Source organism: Mauremys mutica, chromosome 1 (genome assembly GCF_020497125.1).
Source record: "Mauremys mutica isolate MM-2020 ecotype Southern chromosome 1, ASM2049712v1, whole genome shotgun sequence".
In the NCBI taxonomy this organism is placed as follows: Eukaryota; Metazoa; Chordata; order Testudines; family Geoemydidae; genus Mauremys; species Mauremys mutica.
The window spans coordinates 113293173-113308318 of record NC_059072.1 but is presented as its reverse complement, the minus strand read 5'-3'; the positions used below and the strand labels follow the sequence as shown (position 1 = coordinate 113308318).

Here is a 15146-nt window from a genome sequence, read left to right as displayed (position 1 = left end):
ACTTTTTCTGAGTAATACTTGCAGTGCTAGTGAATCCTGCAATGGCTAACCAGGAGCGCCTCAGGCAGTGAATAGGGAGAGAGCAGAACGGCTATCCAGAGGGAGGGCAGGGGAGAGAGAGAGAGAGTACAGCATGGAGAGTGTGTGGCAGGATGAGGAAAAGGAGAAAATCAGAAAACAAGGAGGGTGAGGGGAGGAAGAGGGCAAAGCATGCAGAGCGACAGTTACTGAGAGAGAAAACCTACCAGAAGCCTTGAAATATATTTTAAAGCAGAGGCTCTTCAATTCTGATCTGTGGAGCTCAGCTGCTCCGTGGAGTTACTGCCCTCTGAGGGGCGAAGCTTTCATCATTGAAACAATATGAGGTCCTGCCATGCTAGGAAGTTTTAATGGCTTCTTTGGATGCCTGCCAGAACTCCCTTGTATGCATGTGTTTGGGCTGCTATACAGACAGGGAAACCTATTAACAAGTCTCTTTCTTTGTGTGTTTTTGTTTGATTGGGGCTTTTTGGGTGTAAAATTCAACTTAATCATAGCTGCTGACAACGCTGAAGCCAGGGAGGAAGTAAACACAGAGAGGCAAACTGCAGAGCGACCTGTAGAGATTCAAGTCAGGGCTGTAGGCAATGCAGACAAATACAGCACTAGTAAGCGCAAAGTCCTGCATGTAAGGAGAGGAAATAAACGGGACAAATATGCAAGGGGGAAAGGTAACTAAGCAGCCAGCCCCATCATACCAAACTGACTTCATTTCCATCCTCTTTCCCTAATACATTACTGTCCTAATGGTACTTCTTAGGAATTCAGTCATTCTAGTTCCTGCAGGGAAGTTGTGGGAGCAGGTTGAGGAAGGCAGGTGTCTGCCACAGAATTACTGTCTTAAGGATCAAGTAGTGGTCTGTGCTACAAGCACAGAAAGGTTTAAGAGCCACTGATTAAAAACTTGGAAAAAACCCCAAAGGTGCATCCCCATTCACTTCAGTGGAGTTAGATCAGCGATGAATCTGGGCACTACGCAGCCCACTTATTAAAGCACATCCTCCTCAGTGAATGTACTTGTACTTGAACCTTGGTATTTATCAGAGCTGAGGGAATCTGAAATTTTGCTTTGCTAGGGCTTGCACAAACATTTTCTTCAGGTGCAGCCCATGTGGATTCATCCACCCCTATCCTTTATGCTGCTCTGAGTTACACAGGGGAGCAGACTGGCTGTGGGTCAGCCTTAGGATTGAAGGAGACTGGCATTAGGTTTCCAAAACTGGAGGAGTGTAAAGGTGCGTTAAAGCTATCTTTGCTCCTCACCAACTCCACCAGTTTTGCACCAAGCTCAGCTTAGTCAGATCACAGAATCCAGCCCACAATCCTCAGCAAATCTTAGATGAGCAGGGTCTGGGTTTTGAGTGTGTAATGAAACCCAAAGGCAGGAGAGTTCAGATGGTTTCAGGCTTCCTTGAAAGCATCTTGTACAGCTTTAATTTTTACAGCCACTACTGCCAAGAGCTGAGGAAGCCTTGCCAGGCCAGAAAGTTCTCTTAGAACTTCATCTACTCAGGGCTCTTTATTCCCCATCTGACATCATCATGATGCTGATTGAATGGACAGAGTGTTGTAACCTCATAGCCAGAATGAGTAGCAAGAACCAAGCGGCTCTGGAGGAACAAATAGCCTCTTTGCATGCAAATATCCTCAGTAATTAAAAAATAAATAGAAGGAGAGAAGTACAGGGAGAATTACAGGGAAACAGTTCCATCTCTTCTATTCTTTAAATAGAATGCTCTTCAAGAGTCCTTTGGGCTTCTCCTGGTTCACATCCCCCCTCTCTCTGGTGGGCCGTGACAGACCCAGCTGCACTGAAGAGGCGCTGGGAGTAACTGTCGTGGGAGGACAGCTCAAATACTCAGAGGCAGCTTGAGTTGAGGCAGCCCATAGTTTTCCTTTCAGGAGACAGTACATGAGGGAGTTTCCCTGTTGGAAGAGTCTGATTGTCCTTTTAACTACCCAGCTTCAACTCATATAAGGCACTGGAAGTGTTACTACAGGCTTGCTACACTACTCAGCAGTGAAACGGAGCGTGAGGGAAGAGCTGCAAGTAGAGGAAGATGCAGGAGGAGGTTCCTCCCTCTTATCCTTTCCAGACAGTGCCTCTTGGGCTATCATGAGACTGGTAGCTTCATCCATCAGCATCAATTTGTATTTTTCCACTTGGGCATGTTAGGTAGTGAGGCTTGAATATTGTTACACTTCATGTCAGAGAGGTAGCTAAGATGAACTGATAGGTCTTCTTTATATGGGAAATTCTTATGTCATTGTCAAAGTATTGTCATGCTAATGACATTGTCATCTAGGCTTTCAAGTGAGCTGCTCAACAGTGAGATACTGAAGGCTTTCTTCAAGAACTCTGCTTTGGCAGGCTCAGGACAGCACACAAACCGGGGGGCATAAGTGCGAACCAACTACCTGTAATTACGTTATTTCCTTTGGCACAGTATACGACAACGAACATTATAACGGGACTGAAGAATCTAAGTGATGAGGAAGGATCAAAGACTTGGGCTTCTCACTGGAAAAGCAGAGACTAGAAGGTGACCTAGCAGAGGTCTTTGGAATTTGGAAAGGGATCGACAGAACTGATAGACATCTAGCTTTCCCACTGCTGAGATGGTTAAAAACAGGGGATTGAATCTAAAATTAGGATTAAATAAGAAAGTCAGGCATAACTATTTCTCACAAAAGATAATAGAATTATTGGATCATGCACCTAGATATTACACTGACAGGCTCATTCGAGATACTATAGACAGATAGGCACACAGAGGTCATCATTAAATGGTAGTAGTAGCAGCTAGGTAACATTAGTGCAGTTTTCCCAAATTGTTCCTTATATTGTATAGGGAATACTAGGAAGATCTTGGTAACATTAGCTAGTTAGATTAATAAAGGCAAAACTGGAAAGTTTTAAAAGGTGACCACTCTAATTGGAGAGCTAAATAGACAGAGTTACTGAGGAGGCAACAGAGACAGTCTAAATTAATTGAAGAGATACCAAGCTTTGTTTCTTGAGAAAGAGGAGACTAGAGTAGACAGTGAAAAGGTGGTAAATTGGGGTTATGATAAAAATAAAAAAACCATGAGGCATAGCGGATCAGATGACTTTTGCCTAATCTTTCTTACATTCTTTCTTACAATTTCTGGCTCCATCGTGAAGAATAAGAACTGTGGGATGGTGAAAGACCTTTGGAAGTAATACACCATTCCTTTCTTTTTTTTTTTGATCTCTAACCTCTGATGATCTGGTAGTTGTTCTGAGACCTTTGATTAACTAGTAAGTGGAAAGCAAAGTTTAGCATGAAAAATCATCACCAGTAAGTGAGGCAGGAATGCAATGTATAGCTGGGACAGTCACATACTGTGTGCACATCAATAGCTTTTTCCACTTGTCTGCTGCATACAGTATCAGTCATTTGCATAGATTAATGCTCATGCTGGTTCCAAATTTGTTTTCGTAAGCGGAATACAGTATAGTACTGATGTAGCTTCATGAGGAATTGGCACAAGTAAAGCGTTGAGATGTTGGGTCTGATCATACTTTTACTTACACCAGTGTAAATCACGAGTAACTCTGTTGAAGTCAATGGAGTTACACCAGTGTGAAAGTGGGGTGAGCGAATAATCAGGCCTGATCACCATCATGACCAGGAGCCATTTGAACTGATTGCTGTGTGACAATGAGCAAGCCAGTAAACCACCTTTGATACGGCTGTTGGGACATTCCTTTGGGAGGTTGGGTGGCTGTGATGTTCTTTTTAGTGTATACTCTGTGGTCTCCTACATAATGTTTTTGTTTGGTTTGGCTGGTGTGGTTGTCAAGTCCTGTTGGCAGTGCAAACCCAGTCAATGTTTTCTGAATTGACTCAGGCTTATTGTCTGAGCTCAACTTCCTAAATGCCTGATTATATGGCTAGGAGAGGAGCTACATGTAGGACCAGAAAATGATCTGGTGACTTCTTGTGCAACTATCCTCCCCAGAATCTCATGTGTGAAAGATAACATAGCTCTTGAGGATCACCTACCTGCATTCCAATCACCGCATAGATGAAGAATAACATCACTATTAAAAGAGCCACATAGGGGAGAGCCTGGAGAAAAAAAAACAGAACACATGGTATCAATTAAGCAGATAACTTGGCATGCTGGCGTCAGGCATATTCTACTGGGGCCCTGCTCTATCAAGATGGCCTGAGGAGAACAGTGCCAGTCCAGAATCAATTAAGGTCTGCAATTTATCCATTTGACCACTAGATGCCTCTACTGATCCACATCTGATTTCACCAAGGTGCCTCAAATACAGCCGTTGTACCACCCAAAACAAGATAGGCCCAATTATGCTTTCACTTACACTAGTGTAACTCCACAGACATCAGTGGAATCGCTCTGTTGTATACCAATGAAAGTAAGATCAGAATTAGGTCTGATCTCTGCTTGTCTTCCAAATGTAGAAAACTTGTAATTAGCATCGCCCTGATATTAGCAGCAAGTGATGCTCTTTAGTGGACATTCTGCAGCTACTTTGGTGAAATGAGAAATGCGTAAAGTGCCAAGACCAAAGTTCAAGGCTTCTCCTGCTACGGCTGATGATATCACAAGCACCAAAAGCAGCATGAGCTACATTCCCTGCTCTGAGTTAGGTATCTATGATGGTTTCAGAGATGCGTTCGGTGTCTGATCAGCTGTTGAAAAGGAAATGCAAAATCCTGATAGCTGGTGCTGGCTTGTAAGTAGGAGACCTGCCCTGTGAGATGCTGCGTGTCCTCAGCTTCCTCAGCTATGTTTGTATTTTGTATAATTTAAAATAAAAATAATAATAATGTAGCATGTATTAAATGTATTAATGTATGATTTGACCATATCTTGCCTGCCACCCTTTTTGAATAGCAGAAAGTAATGGCCTACCCGTGATCAATCTAACTGGCCACTAGATCTGGACTCTAGTGGCCACTAGATCCGGACTCTGGAGAGTAACTATAACATCGACTGGTGGAACAGTGTGTGTGTAGTGTGATTGAATGCATATGCTAATTGTTATATCTTCAATAAACATGGCATATTGCCTTTTCCCCTGAAAAAATATCTGTGTGCTTATAAGCATAACAGTCCGGCCCTAAAGGAGAAACTGACTTTCCACCTTCTTGTTTTTTAAAGATATTTAGCAGAGATGGTCTCAAGCCACAGAATTCAGATCTCCATCCCGAGTCTGAACACCTCAAAATTTGGGAGTGTTGCAATCTGAGATTTTGGTTTGGTCCAGTTTACAGATCTTAGAGCCATCTGCAAAATTTGGATACTGACCCTGGTTTGGGTACTGAACACCTTTTCTTTTGGGAGTGTGTGGTCCAGAATTTTGTATTGTTATTTGAATTTCATTTGTAAATTTTAAGTTTACCCCTACATTTCATTAGGGCCCAATCCTGTAGTCCTTATTTAGACAGAGCTGATTTCCACAAGTGTTTTGACAGAGTAAGGACTGTTGGATTTGGCCACAAGTGAACTAGAATCTTAAAACAGGATTTAAACCTTAGATCTTTTGCATTTACCTTTAAACAATCCATCTAAAGCATCAAAATGGAACAGAAGGAAGGGAAATCTTTGGTGTTCTACTAATCTAATGGGCAAATTACTCCCTGTGGTAATTCCAGGCCGCATTGGAGGTAAACCAAACTGGAATTTGGGTCTGTAAATTTGGAGAGAGCTCTTATGGGTCAAATCAAGGTTATGGACTTGGGGGTAGCTGAGACCCCCAAAGTGGTCCAGGGGCAATGTTCAGTTAGCGACCCAACAGTACAAGCTCCTAAAAGCTCTTATATCTTTAGAAGAGGTAGTAGAAGGCTTCCTTCTCTACCCTCCTCTCTTAATCTGTTCTACTTCTCTCCTTTTGTTTTCCTACTTACTCCATTCCCCTCTGTTTTTTCCTCTCTCACTTATCCTCCAGGATTCCCTCACTTCCCTCTGGTCCCACTCTCCTGGGTTTACTCCCCCTTCAGCTATGCCTCTCCTTGGTTTCACTGCTCTTTCCTCTTGGTTCTCACTCCATTACCTTGCTCTCAACATCCCTACTTTTTTCTTCTACCCAAATTATCCATTCTGGTCTGTGTTGATGCCTCACAATGTGGAAGCTTTGCTGACTGGTTTCCCACAACACAAGACCACTTCTCTGATCAACATGCAGCTCCACCGGTACAGCACTAATCACAGCAATGGCGGGAGGGTGGAGGGGATCTGAACTCCCACAACATGGAACAGCTGATGAATATCAGGACATTTCTTGGGCATATTCTGAGACACAGAAAAATGCACAATCCCAGAGAAAAAAATCACTGAAATTCAGATTTGACAGTGGAACTGGCTGAACAGAGAGCTCTTAGCAATGGCTATTTTTAGTCCTCGCACTCTGCCTTCTCCATTGACTTCCTCCCATCACCCTTCAGCCCTGCTTCAGAGTGATTCTGCAGCCAAGAAGGCCTTAGAGAAGCCACTCCCTTTCCCACCAGGGTATGTCTACACTGTAGCTGGAGGTGTGACTGCAGCTTGGGTAAGCTCTGCTATGTTAGTTTTCAAATTCTGGTTGCCCCACTGGCTTAGGAACAGTTCCTTTCAGTTCTGAGATCAGCTCTCCCCTCCCCAGGCCAGAAGGGATGAGAATGAGGGAGATGTGTTTGCAGCTTGGGTAACCAGACCCACACTAGCTTTAATCTAGTCAGCACAGCTAAAAATAGCAGTGACATTGCAGCAGCACAGGCTTCAGCATGGGCTAGCAACATGCACCTGTATCTGGGGTCCCAGGCAGTCTGGAACGGCCCACGCAGAACCCCTAGGCCTCCACATCTTCACCTATTTTTAGCTGCGATAGCTAGATTAAAACTAACATAGCAGAGCTTACCCAAGCTGCAGTTGGAATGGGGGCGGGGCACCACCAAGTTGGTGTAAATGACTCATTTTGTCCACTCACTGAATGCCAAATTGGTACAAGTCACACTACCACTTAGAAGGCTTTCACTCATTTTTCTGACCAACTCATACCCGTAACCTACCCCACCACCTCCATCACTGCTAACTTTGGTTCACTGTGTGAGCAGCTCCAATGGGAACTATGTTGGCAAGGTGGGTAGGAAGGAGATTCACTGACACAGCCCAGTCATCACTAACGATGTGCTGGCCTGCATAGGAGAAAATTTAGCCTTTTGTGCTTAAGGCCCATACTGCCAGCATGAAAATCTCTCTTTGAAAGGCAAAAAAGAGCATAAATACCTCTTTCCAGGCATGTCTGCTTAGTGATAAGTGAAGGAATACCTGGAAGGACTTGATGAAGGTCCAAAGCAACGTCCGGATGCCCTCCCCACGGCTCAGGAGCTTCACAAGACGCATCACGCGGAAGAGTCGGAAAAAGGTGATTGAGATGCGCGAGTTTTCCTCTGCATTCTGGAACCCATTGGCACAGAGGCAGTAGTTATAACAGCAGATGAGGAACAAAGATCCTGGGTTACAGACAACACTATGTAGGAAGAGCTCACTGCACTGTTCCCTTTCATTGTTAAAGCTCTCTGGCATTGCACTAGGCCCAGCAGCTCAGATGGATTGATGCAGGTCTAACCTGCCTTCTATCCCAAGGCTGTGGTGCCATCCTAAGGTTCTCTGGATTTCAGCATTCCCTAGTGGAGCTTTGCAACCTCTCATCAACCCCTTCCTTTGGGTTCCTTACTGAGGGTCCCTGAACTCATGATCAGGGTCTTAAAGGTAATGGAATAGTTTTCCTGACAGTATCTTCCTCAAGGAGTCCTCAGTTCCCCTCTGTAATTACAGTGGTCAAGAAGTCACAATTAGACAGTGGGGGAAAAAGACAGTTTTCTTTTAGAATTGTCTCTGAAGCTACTACATAATGTGCATCATCCTGCTGCCCTGGTTACTCTGGCACTAAGTATCCACTTAGCCTGCTCTGCCAGGGGAACTCTGGCAGGTCCCAAGTCTGCTTTGAAGCTTGGAGGTCCCACATAGCATGTGCTGCCACTGAGCCAAGTTCTTAACATTGCTCAAGTCTCAGGATCAGCCCTCCCATCTCCGCAGTGGCATGGCTGTGTTTTTTGTGCTCTGCACTGCGCACTCATAGTCCTGAGCTCTGGGCCCTTCGTCTTTCTCATGACCCCTCTGTATTTCCCACAGCCTATGCACTGCCCTGTATTTTTTTTAAATTTTGGCTTGACAGCTAGTGCTCAGGCCGGGAGTATTTTTAAATAGTCTCTCTGCTGGCCTCTGCTTTTCTCACTGCTCAGCCTTGTCCCTAAGCATTTCCCCCAGGGCCTGCAACCAGCTTTGACATTCTTCATGCTTCACATATGCTCGGGCAACAGCTTCCCGAACAAAAAGGGGTAAGTTGCCTTGCCTTAGCTTGTGTAATGAACCTTGCTGCCTAGCTCAAGGTGAGACAATCACTCTGCTTGAGGGAATTGTGCAGAACAAAGTTACAGGGTTCCCAGTTCATTTTGCCCCCAACCCCCCTGAAAATATTGTGCTAAATATATGTAGGCAATAGTTTCTATCAGAAACGCTGTGGGAACACAACCCTGTGCTATATAGGGAGAGAATCTTAACATCCTCCTACTCACTCTGCCAGAGAAGTACACAGATACCACCTCCCTTCCCTGCTGCAAAGCCAAGAGCTTGATGCCAAGCACCAAACTACCGAGAGAGTAACCTTCAGGACTCAGAAACAGTGCAGATCACTCCTTCGTAACTAGTCACCACTGTATAAACCAGGAGAGAACAGAGCTTTTGGATTTCCTATTATAGCTCAAAATAAGCAGCATCTGCTTGCATTTCTATTCCTCATGAAATCCAAGCTTGGATTTATATTTCTGAGATTACTAGAAAAAATTCTAGTTTTAAGGTGCAGTGACCAGAGGCCCTGTGCGTGTGTCTATTCCTTTATCCAGCCAGTTGTTTGTAGTCTTTGCTTCCAGAAGGGTTTCAACCACTTCACAGCTGACCCTCCGCTCCAGCATGTGAGTTGCAATGGTATGTGGCTACTTACACTTCAAGCTAGAATCTCAGAGAAACATTGTGCTGTGTCTAGTAGATCAGAGCTGCGCTGGAGGTGCAGTTTTGCCTGCTATACAAAGCATGTTAATCTTCAGTGACACCTTTGAGAGCAAGTGTCTTCCTCCAGCGTACAGTGTGGGATCCTGGGGACCATTAAACCTGTGGCCAATTTGGGGCGTTCCCCATTTGTTGGCAAGGCACAGAATTCAGCGTGAGGCTGTGTGGCCTCTTGCTGGCTGAGCACACTGATCAGTGAAGGAGAGACTGAGGAGACAGACAACCTCCAGGAACAAACTTCAACGAGTTTCCCTCCAAACCCTAACACCTGCCCCTCCTCCCACTTTAACACCACCAATAGTCTGTAAGCCAAATTCTCCTCTCATTCACATCAACACAACTTCACTAAAGTCAATGGTTTGTAAATAAGAGGAGAATTTGGCTGTGAGCATTTAAATAGACATGACACTTGCCTGTCTACATCCAGGATTACTATTCAAGAAGGCAACTACAAAGCTTGTGCACCACTCTCCTCCCATGTAAACCCGCTGGACAAATTTCCTCTAATAAACTAAATTCAAAGGAGAGTTAAGGCCAGTTATTTAAAATTTTACTTGTGTGTGGGTAGGGCCTAATTGTACCTACTATGGCGGTGCATAAATTAGGGAATTTTTGCTTACATCTTCCACGTTTGTTATGTTTACTTGGGGAGCTGGACAGTGTAAGACCAGGTGACAACTGCTTGGCCAGTCTGAACGGATTCCTCCTTGCTTGCTATACTCTCATTTTCCAGCAGCTCTCTGATGTGCGTATCTCTGACAAAGCAATGAAGTTCTACATGGTTGCACACAGAGAATGGGTTTAATACACCCCTCATGGTATAAGGTTTTAAAATGTAGCTCTCAAAGGCTGTGTAGTTTTTGATCATTATTGCTTATCCTCTTCTTACACAACAGGTAAATTTAAACTTCACTACTACATCATCTCAGCTCATCAGAGATTCAGAGCCCCAGACCTTTATAGTAAATTTGGATTTGAAATCACATTGCAAGTCAATCCAATGTCAAAATGATATAGAAAGTTAGCTGCTAACAAGAAATCTTAACAGTTCTTGTTCTCTCTTGGCAATTCATTAGAAGGTAGGACAACAATTAACTTGACCAAAGGAAAACTCAGGATGCATGAAAAATACACACATGTAGCATATTTGCAACTCATGTGAACACCAGACTCACACAAATACACAACACAGCAGGTTCATGCAGAGATAACTAGGCTGGGCTTGGAGGAAAAAACCCATGATCAGGGGAAGAGAGTAAAGGAGTGTGAGAGGACGACTGTCACAGAAGCTGTGAGGGTGGTCTGTATTTTTGGTCTTACCATAGAGGAAGAGCATTGGGTATGTTCAGCTGGCTTTAAAGAAAGGGAGACAGAAATAAGCTGTAATAAGTCTCCAGTAAGAGGCCCAGTCTAACAAAGGAGCAACAAAATGGCAGAAGAGGGCAAAATGGGTGGAAAAGAATGCAGAAGTAGACTGGGCTGATTCCCTAAGGATGCAGTGGACCAAATTCAGCCCTGGCAAACATGGATGCAACTCCCAATGAGAGCTGCACCCGCTGACAATAGATCTGAATCTGGACCAGTGTTTTCTGGGTTTCTAGGCATCTTGACCCCCCCCCCCCCGGGAGTAGAGGACAGAATGCTTCTAATACGTTTCTGATGTCCCAACTCTAGCTAGAACTCAGAAGGGACAACATCTCCCAGTACCGCAGCTAACTGAGCTCCCCATCTCAACTCAAGGCCACTTCTGCATAGGAAGCAGCTATCTTCTAATATTTCAGTCTGATCTGCAAACCCATTTAATCCACAATAGCTCAAATCTATGACATATTCTATTTATATGTCCTCATGTCCTAGCATACAGTTCTCAGTGATTACATTGTGGTTAATAAAACAATAGGCTGAGATAATGTAATCACTCGCTTGGCAACCCTACAATAGCCATTGCCAGCTGTAGAAAGTGGGATGGTAAAGCTGTCAATTAGCCCTCTCCATGATCTATCCTCACCCACCCCCACAGGCAAAGAAACTCCAGGGAAGTGATGGATGAGCCAATGGAGTCTGGTAGCAGCTGAGTTCCAGCTACCCCTAGAGAAACCTAACCACTCTGAACACTGTGCATGACCCGCTTTCTTTGTTAGCCTTTGAGGCCATTTCTAGTGTGGAGATTAGTTCTGAAAACCAATGTCGGTAGCTAGTGCTCCAGGCTGTACTGGAGAGTACAAGAGAATCCAAAAATGAATGAAAACTTTATGTAGGCTCTCTCAGATAAACATCAGCTTAATCTGTAGGGACTAGCCGACATCACACGCCGATTGATGGAAATGTCTCTGAAGCTATTCTCTGTAGCTACACCAGTGAGGGTGAAACTGATGCACTGCTTCTTCCCTTGCAGGTGAACTCAGCCAACAGGCTACTTGGGACCCCAGCAAGATGCTCTTGTGCTTTCTGCCAATGGGAACACACTGAGGACATTGAACTAACCAAATTAGCTTTGTATTTTGTTTTTATGAAATTGAGGCTGTATTTTTAGATGCCCTGAACATCCAGTGATGCGTGTGAATGAGGACAATAAAAAACGAAAGCTACCTCTAGCTCCGTGGTGCTCTTTTTGGTTAACTCATTGCTTTGGCATCTAGGGTCTCTTTGCTTTTACCCTCCTCTTTCAGATGTTTGCTCTTGTGTTTTCTTTTCAAGTATTAAACAAGGAAAATTTGGCTGGAATACTGAAGATGGAAATTTGCCCATACAGACATTTTTCGTATAGGCCAGATAAAGATTTTGTTTTAATGCTGCTCCGCTAATTCTTCCTTTCTGACAATGGATATTTTTTTTCTTTTGGTCTGTCTTACAAAACATTATTTTGAATTTGAGTTTTTGCTCACAGGAGAGGGCCCAATCCTACCAGATGCTGAGCTCCTGCTAGGAGGTGCTGAGTCCCGCAGGTTCCATTGAAGTCAACAGGAATCCAGGGCATTCAACGCTTCTCAGGTGGCTCTGGGAATCTTTCAGGATTACCAATATGACCAGGCTGATGACATCAGAAATAGAGTTTTCCTGTGATTGGCTGTCTCAAGAAGCCTTGTAAGTGCTGTAAAGTTACTGTTCCTTACTCATAGTTCTGATATCATCAGTATTTGACCAGAATGTGAGGATAATAGTAATGTAACAGTGACAACAATTCTATATGAAAAGATATTTAAGAAGCTATGAATGCACCAAAATAATTAGCATGTGGCCCCTAATACTGAGCAATCAGTAACCTGTTAGGTAACTATGAATCAGAGACTGTCTACTTGGTATGGCTGAAGAAGCAAAGTGTATTTTGGGTAATCCCTCTCCCACTCCTTGAGCAGCTGGCCTGAATTTTAAGAAAGCATCAAATATAATTTAAATGTTGATACTTCCCACAAAAAGGGCTTATAACCCAATGGAAATATTTGTTAACATCAATAGATGGCCCATCTAGTAGTCTCCAGTTAATAAAGTCTTGCTCTCTTGAAATTGTGGACACACAGTACTGTGTGTGTGGGGTTCGTGGATGGGGGTGGGTATGAGCTGAGGGGATGGTGAACTGAACGTTCTAAAAGTTTGGTCTTCCATGTTGCTTGCTGAAAATATTCCATGATACTTTAAAAACGTTGTGAGAACTTCCATGTCCCACCATTGTTTCCACCATTGCTGATGGATTGGTATGCAAGGACCTTGCCTGTTGTGTCAGTCCCTTACAAATCCATGAGTAGCTGTTTCATCATGAGCATCCCTAACTATGTGTGGAATGTGACCCTTTTAAACGAACTCTGTCAACAAGTGCTGGGAGGGTGACTTTTTATTCCTGGCTGGTGGAATGTGTCAGTAAAAGAGCAAAACTCTTTGTACTGTCACCATGAGGGACAGCCTCTAAACCAAGCAGCACGGAGCACACTCACTCCAACCTTCACTGCTGCAAGCTTGCCGCCATCTTGTTGTATAGATTTCAGTCCAACAGCAGTTTCTGGAGCAGGAATCTCACAAGCTGAAATCACAGACACTGCCAAACCATTTTCCTAATTCCACTGGGGCAAGGCCCTGTGGACTGGAGTAGAGACATCTGAGGACATGCTGCTGGTGCATAAGAGTGAACATGGCTACCTATGTCACAGAGATTGCTATTTGTAGTTTCCCTGCCAGCCTTATGCATTGTGAAGCACCACTGGTTTTGGAGTTGGATTAGGAAAGGCTCGGGGCATCTAGTACCCTAATTGCTTGTCCTAGAAGAGTGGAGGAACACTGAAGTCACACAGGCTCACAGGGGTTTAAGCAGTGCTGGTAGATACTTGGAAATGAAGTTTAAATATCAGTGTATAAATTCCATATAAATGGACAATAAGGTTTCCTTAAAATAAACAGAGGCTCATTTATAAGAAGCCGAGGAACTATGTACAAAAGCAGATTCTTAAAGAAGAGTTTTGGGCAAGTGTACCAATTTAGCAATAAGACCTTGGCGTTACCATCTGTTATCTGCTGCCTCCTGTTCATCTGCACATGCTCTAACCTGCTTTGGCCACCCCAAACCAGTCTTGTCATTTCAAGACTGGGATTTGAGGCAAGGCAAACTTTGCTGCACGTAACTGAATGACAGATGGGCAGCAGTGGCATTTTGGGGCCCACTCCAGTGGCTGTGCTCTGAGCCAACTGGTATTGTAGAGAGAAAGAACCTAGAGTACCAGTCACAGAAACCTGCACAGCCAGTCCTGGGACAGTTAAAAGTGGTTGGGAACCTCTGTGTTAAGTATTTAGTAACTGATTGATTAGACACTATAAGTTGCACTTGCAACTATAAAGGAAGGAGACACCCAGGGCAGGCCTCTTCTTGCATAAAGACATTCATGGAGTCAAACATAATGTAAGTTGTAAATGACTGGCCTGGATGATGATGATGTTTTTTACATTACTGCATTTATAAGAGGTAGATAGACTGGGAGCAGGAGGGGAGGAGAAACAGAGGGCTCCTGTAGTGTTAGAGGCTGGAAAAGGACTCAGTAGAATGAAGGCTGAGGGAGAGCTGGAGCACACCTGGAAATGGATGGTTACTTACCTTACAGTAACTGTGGTTCTTCAAGATGATATTGTTTGTGGATCCCATTGTACGTGTGCATGTACCCCATGTGTGGGAGATATGAATCTTTTGACTAGCAGGGTCTGTCAAGGCCACCAATGTGCCATGGTGTCTTCGTGCCCTGCCCCGAGGCATATGGCAGGGCTGTCACAACTGGCCCTCAATTCCCTTGCTAATACAGAATCCCAAATAAGGAGGACTCTGAAAAAATGGGGATGGAAGGCGGGTTGTGGAATCCATGCAGACGGCAACATCTTAAAAAACCACAGTTGCTATAAGGTAAGTAACTGTTCTCTTCTTCGAGTATGTGTCTGTGGGGATCACACTCTAGGTGACTAATAAGCAATGACCCAACTGGAAAGTAGGACTGATGAACCCTGACAGTCACTAACTGAACAACAATTGTAACTCTTTCCTATTGATCTTGAAGCCAGCTCAAGGGCATTGTGTTTAACAAAAGTAAGACTATTAATCCATAGCTGCCTGGCAAATTTTGGATTCAGGGATGTTCCTGATGCAAGCAGAGAATGCGGCTGGTGCTCTACTGGAGTGAGTGTTAACTTTTGGAGGGAGAGGCATATCAATCATATGATAGCAACTTGATATACACTGCATAATCCATTTGGAAATTCTCTGAGAGGAGATGGCTTGATTCTTGGAAGCACCAGGGAAGACAATAAAAGGATTGGGAGACAGTCTGTTCTGTCAAGATAGTATCACAAGGCCCTTGAAACAAGGTGTGGCATTTCTTATCTCCTGTCTGATTTTACACATCACTCTTGGGATCTAGGGAATCAAAGGAAATGTACTAGACATTGATCCCACAATATAAGGAAGGTGGCATGTAATGATCCTGGTCTCATGTCTCCCCTGGAACAAAAGGTTGGATGTTTCATGTGATCTT

At 44.1% G+C, this 15146-nt stretch overlaps 1 protein-coding gene across 1 annotated transcript in view; it reads right to left on the bottom strand.

Moving 5' to 3' along the window:
• CACNA1C (calcium voltage-gated channel subunit alpha1 C) overlaps positions 1–15146 on the bottom strand; it is a 636517-nt gene that overhangs the window by 37050 nt on the left and 584321 nt on the right. Inside the window, exons 32-34 of the mRNA XM_044991489.1 lie at positions 10465–10497; positions 7345–7473; positions 4071–4136 (exon numbers count right to left, since the gene is read on the bottom strand). Coding sequence (XP_044847424.1) covers positions 4071–4136; positions 7345–7473; positions 10465–10497 — 228 coding nt within the window. The remainder of the gene's footprint in view (positions 1–4070; positions 4137–7344; positions 7474–10464; positions 10498–15146) is intronic.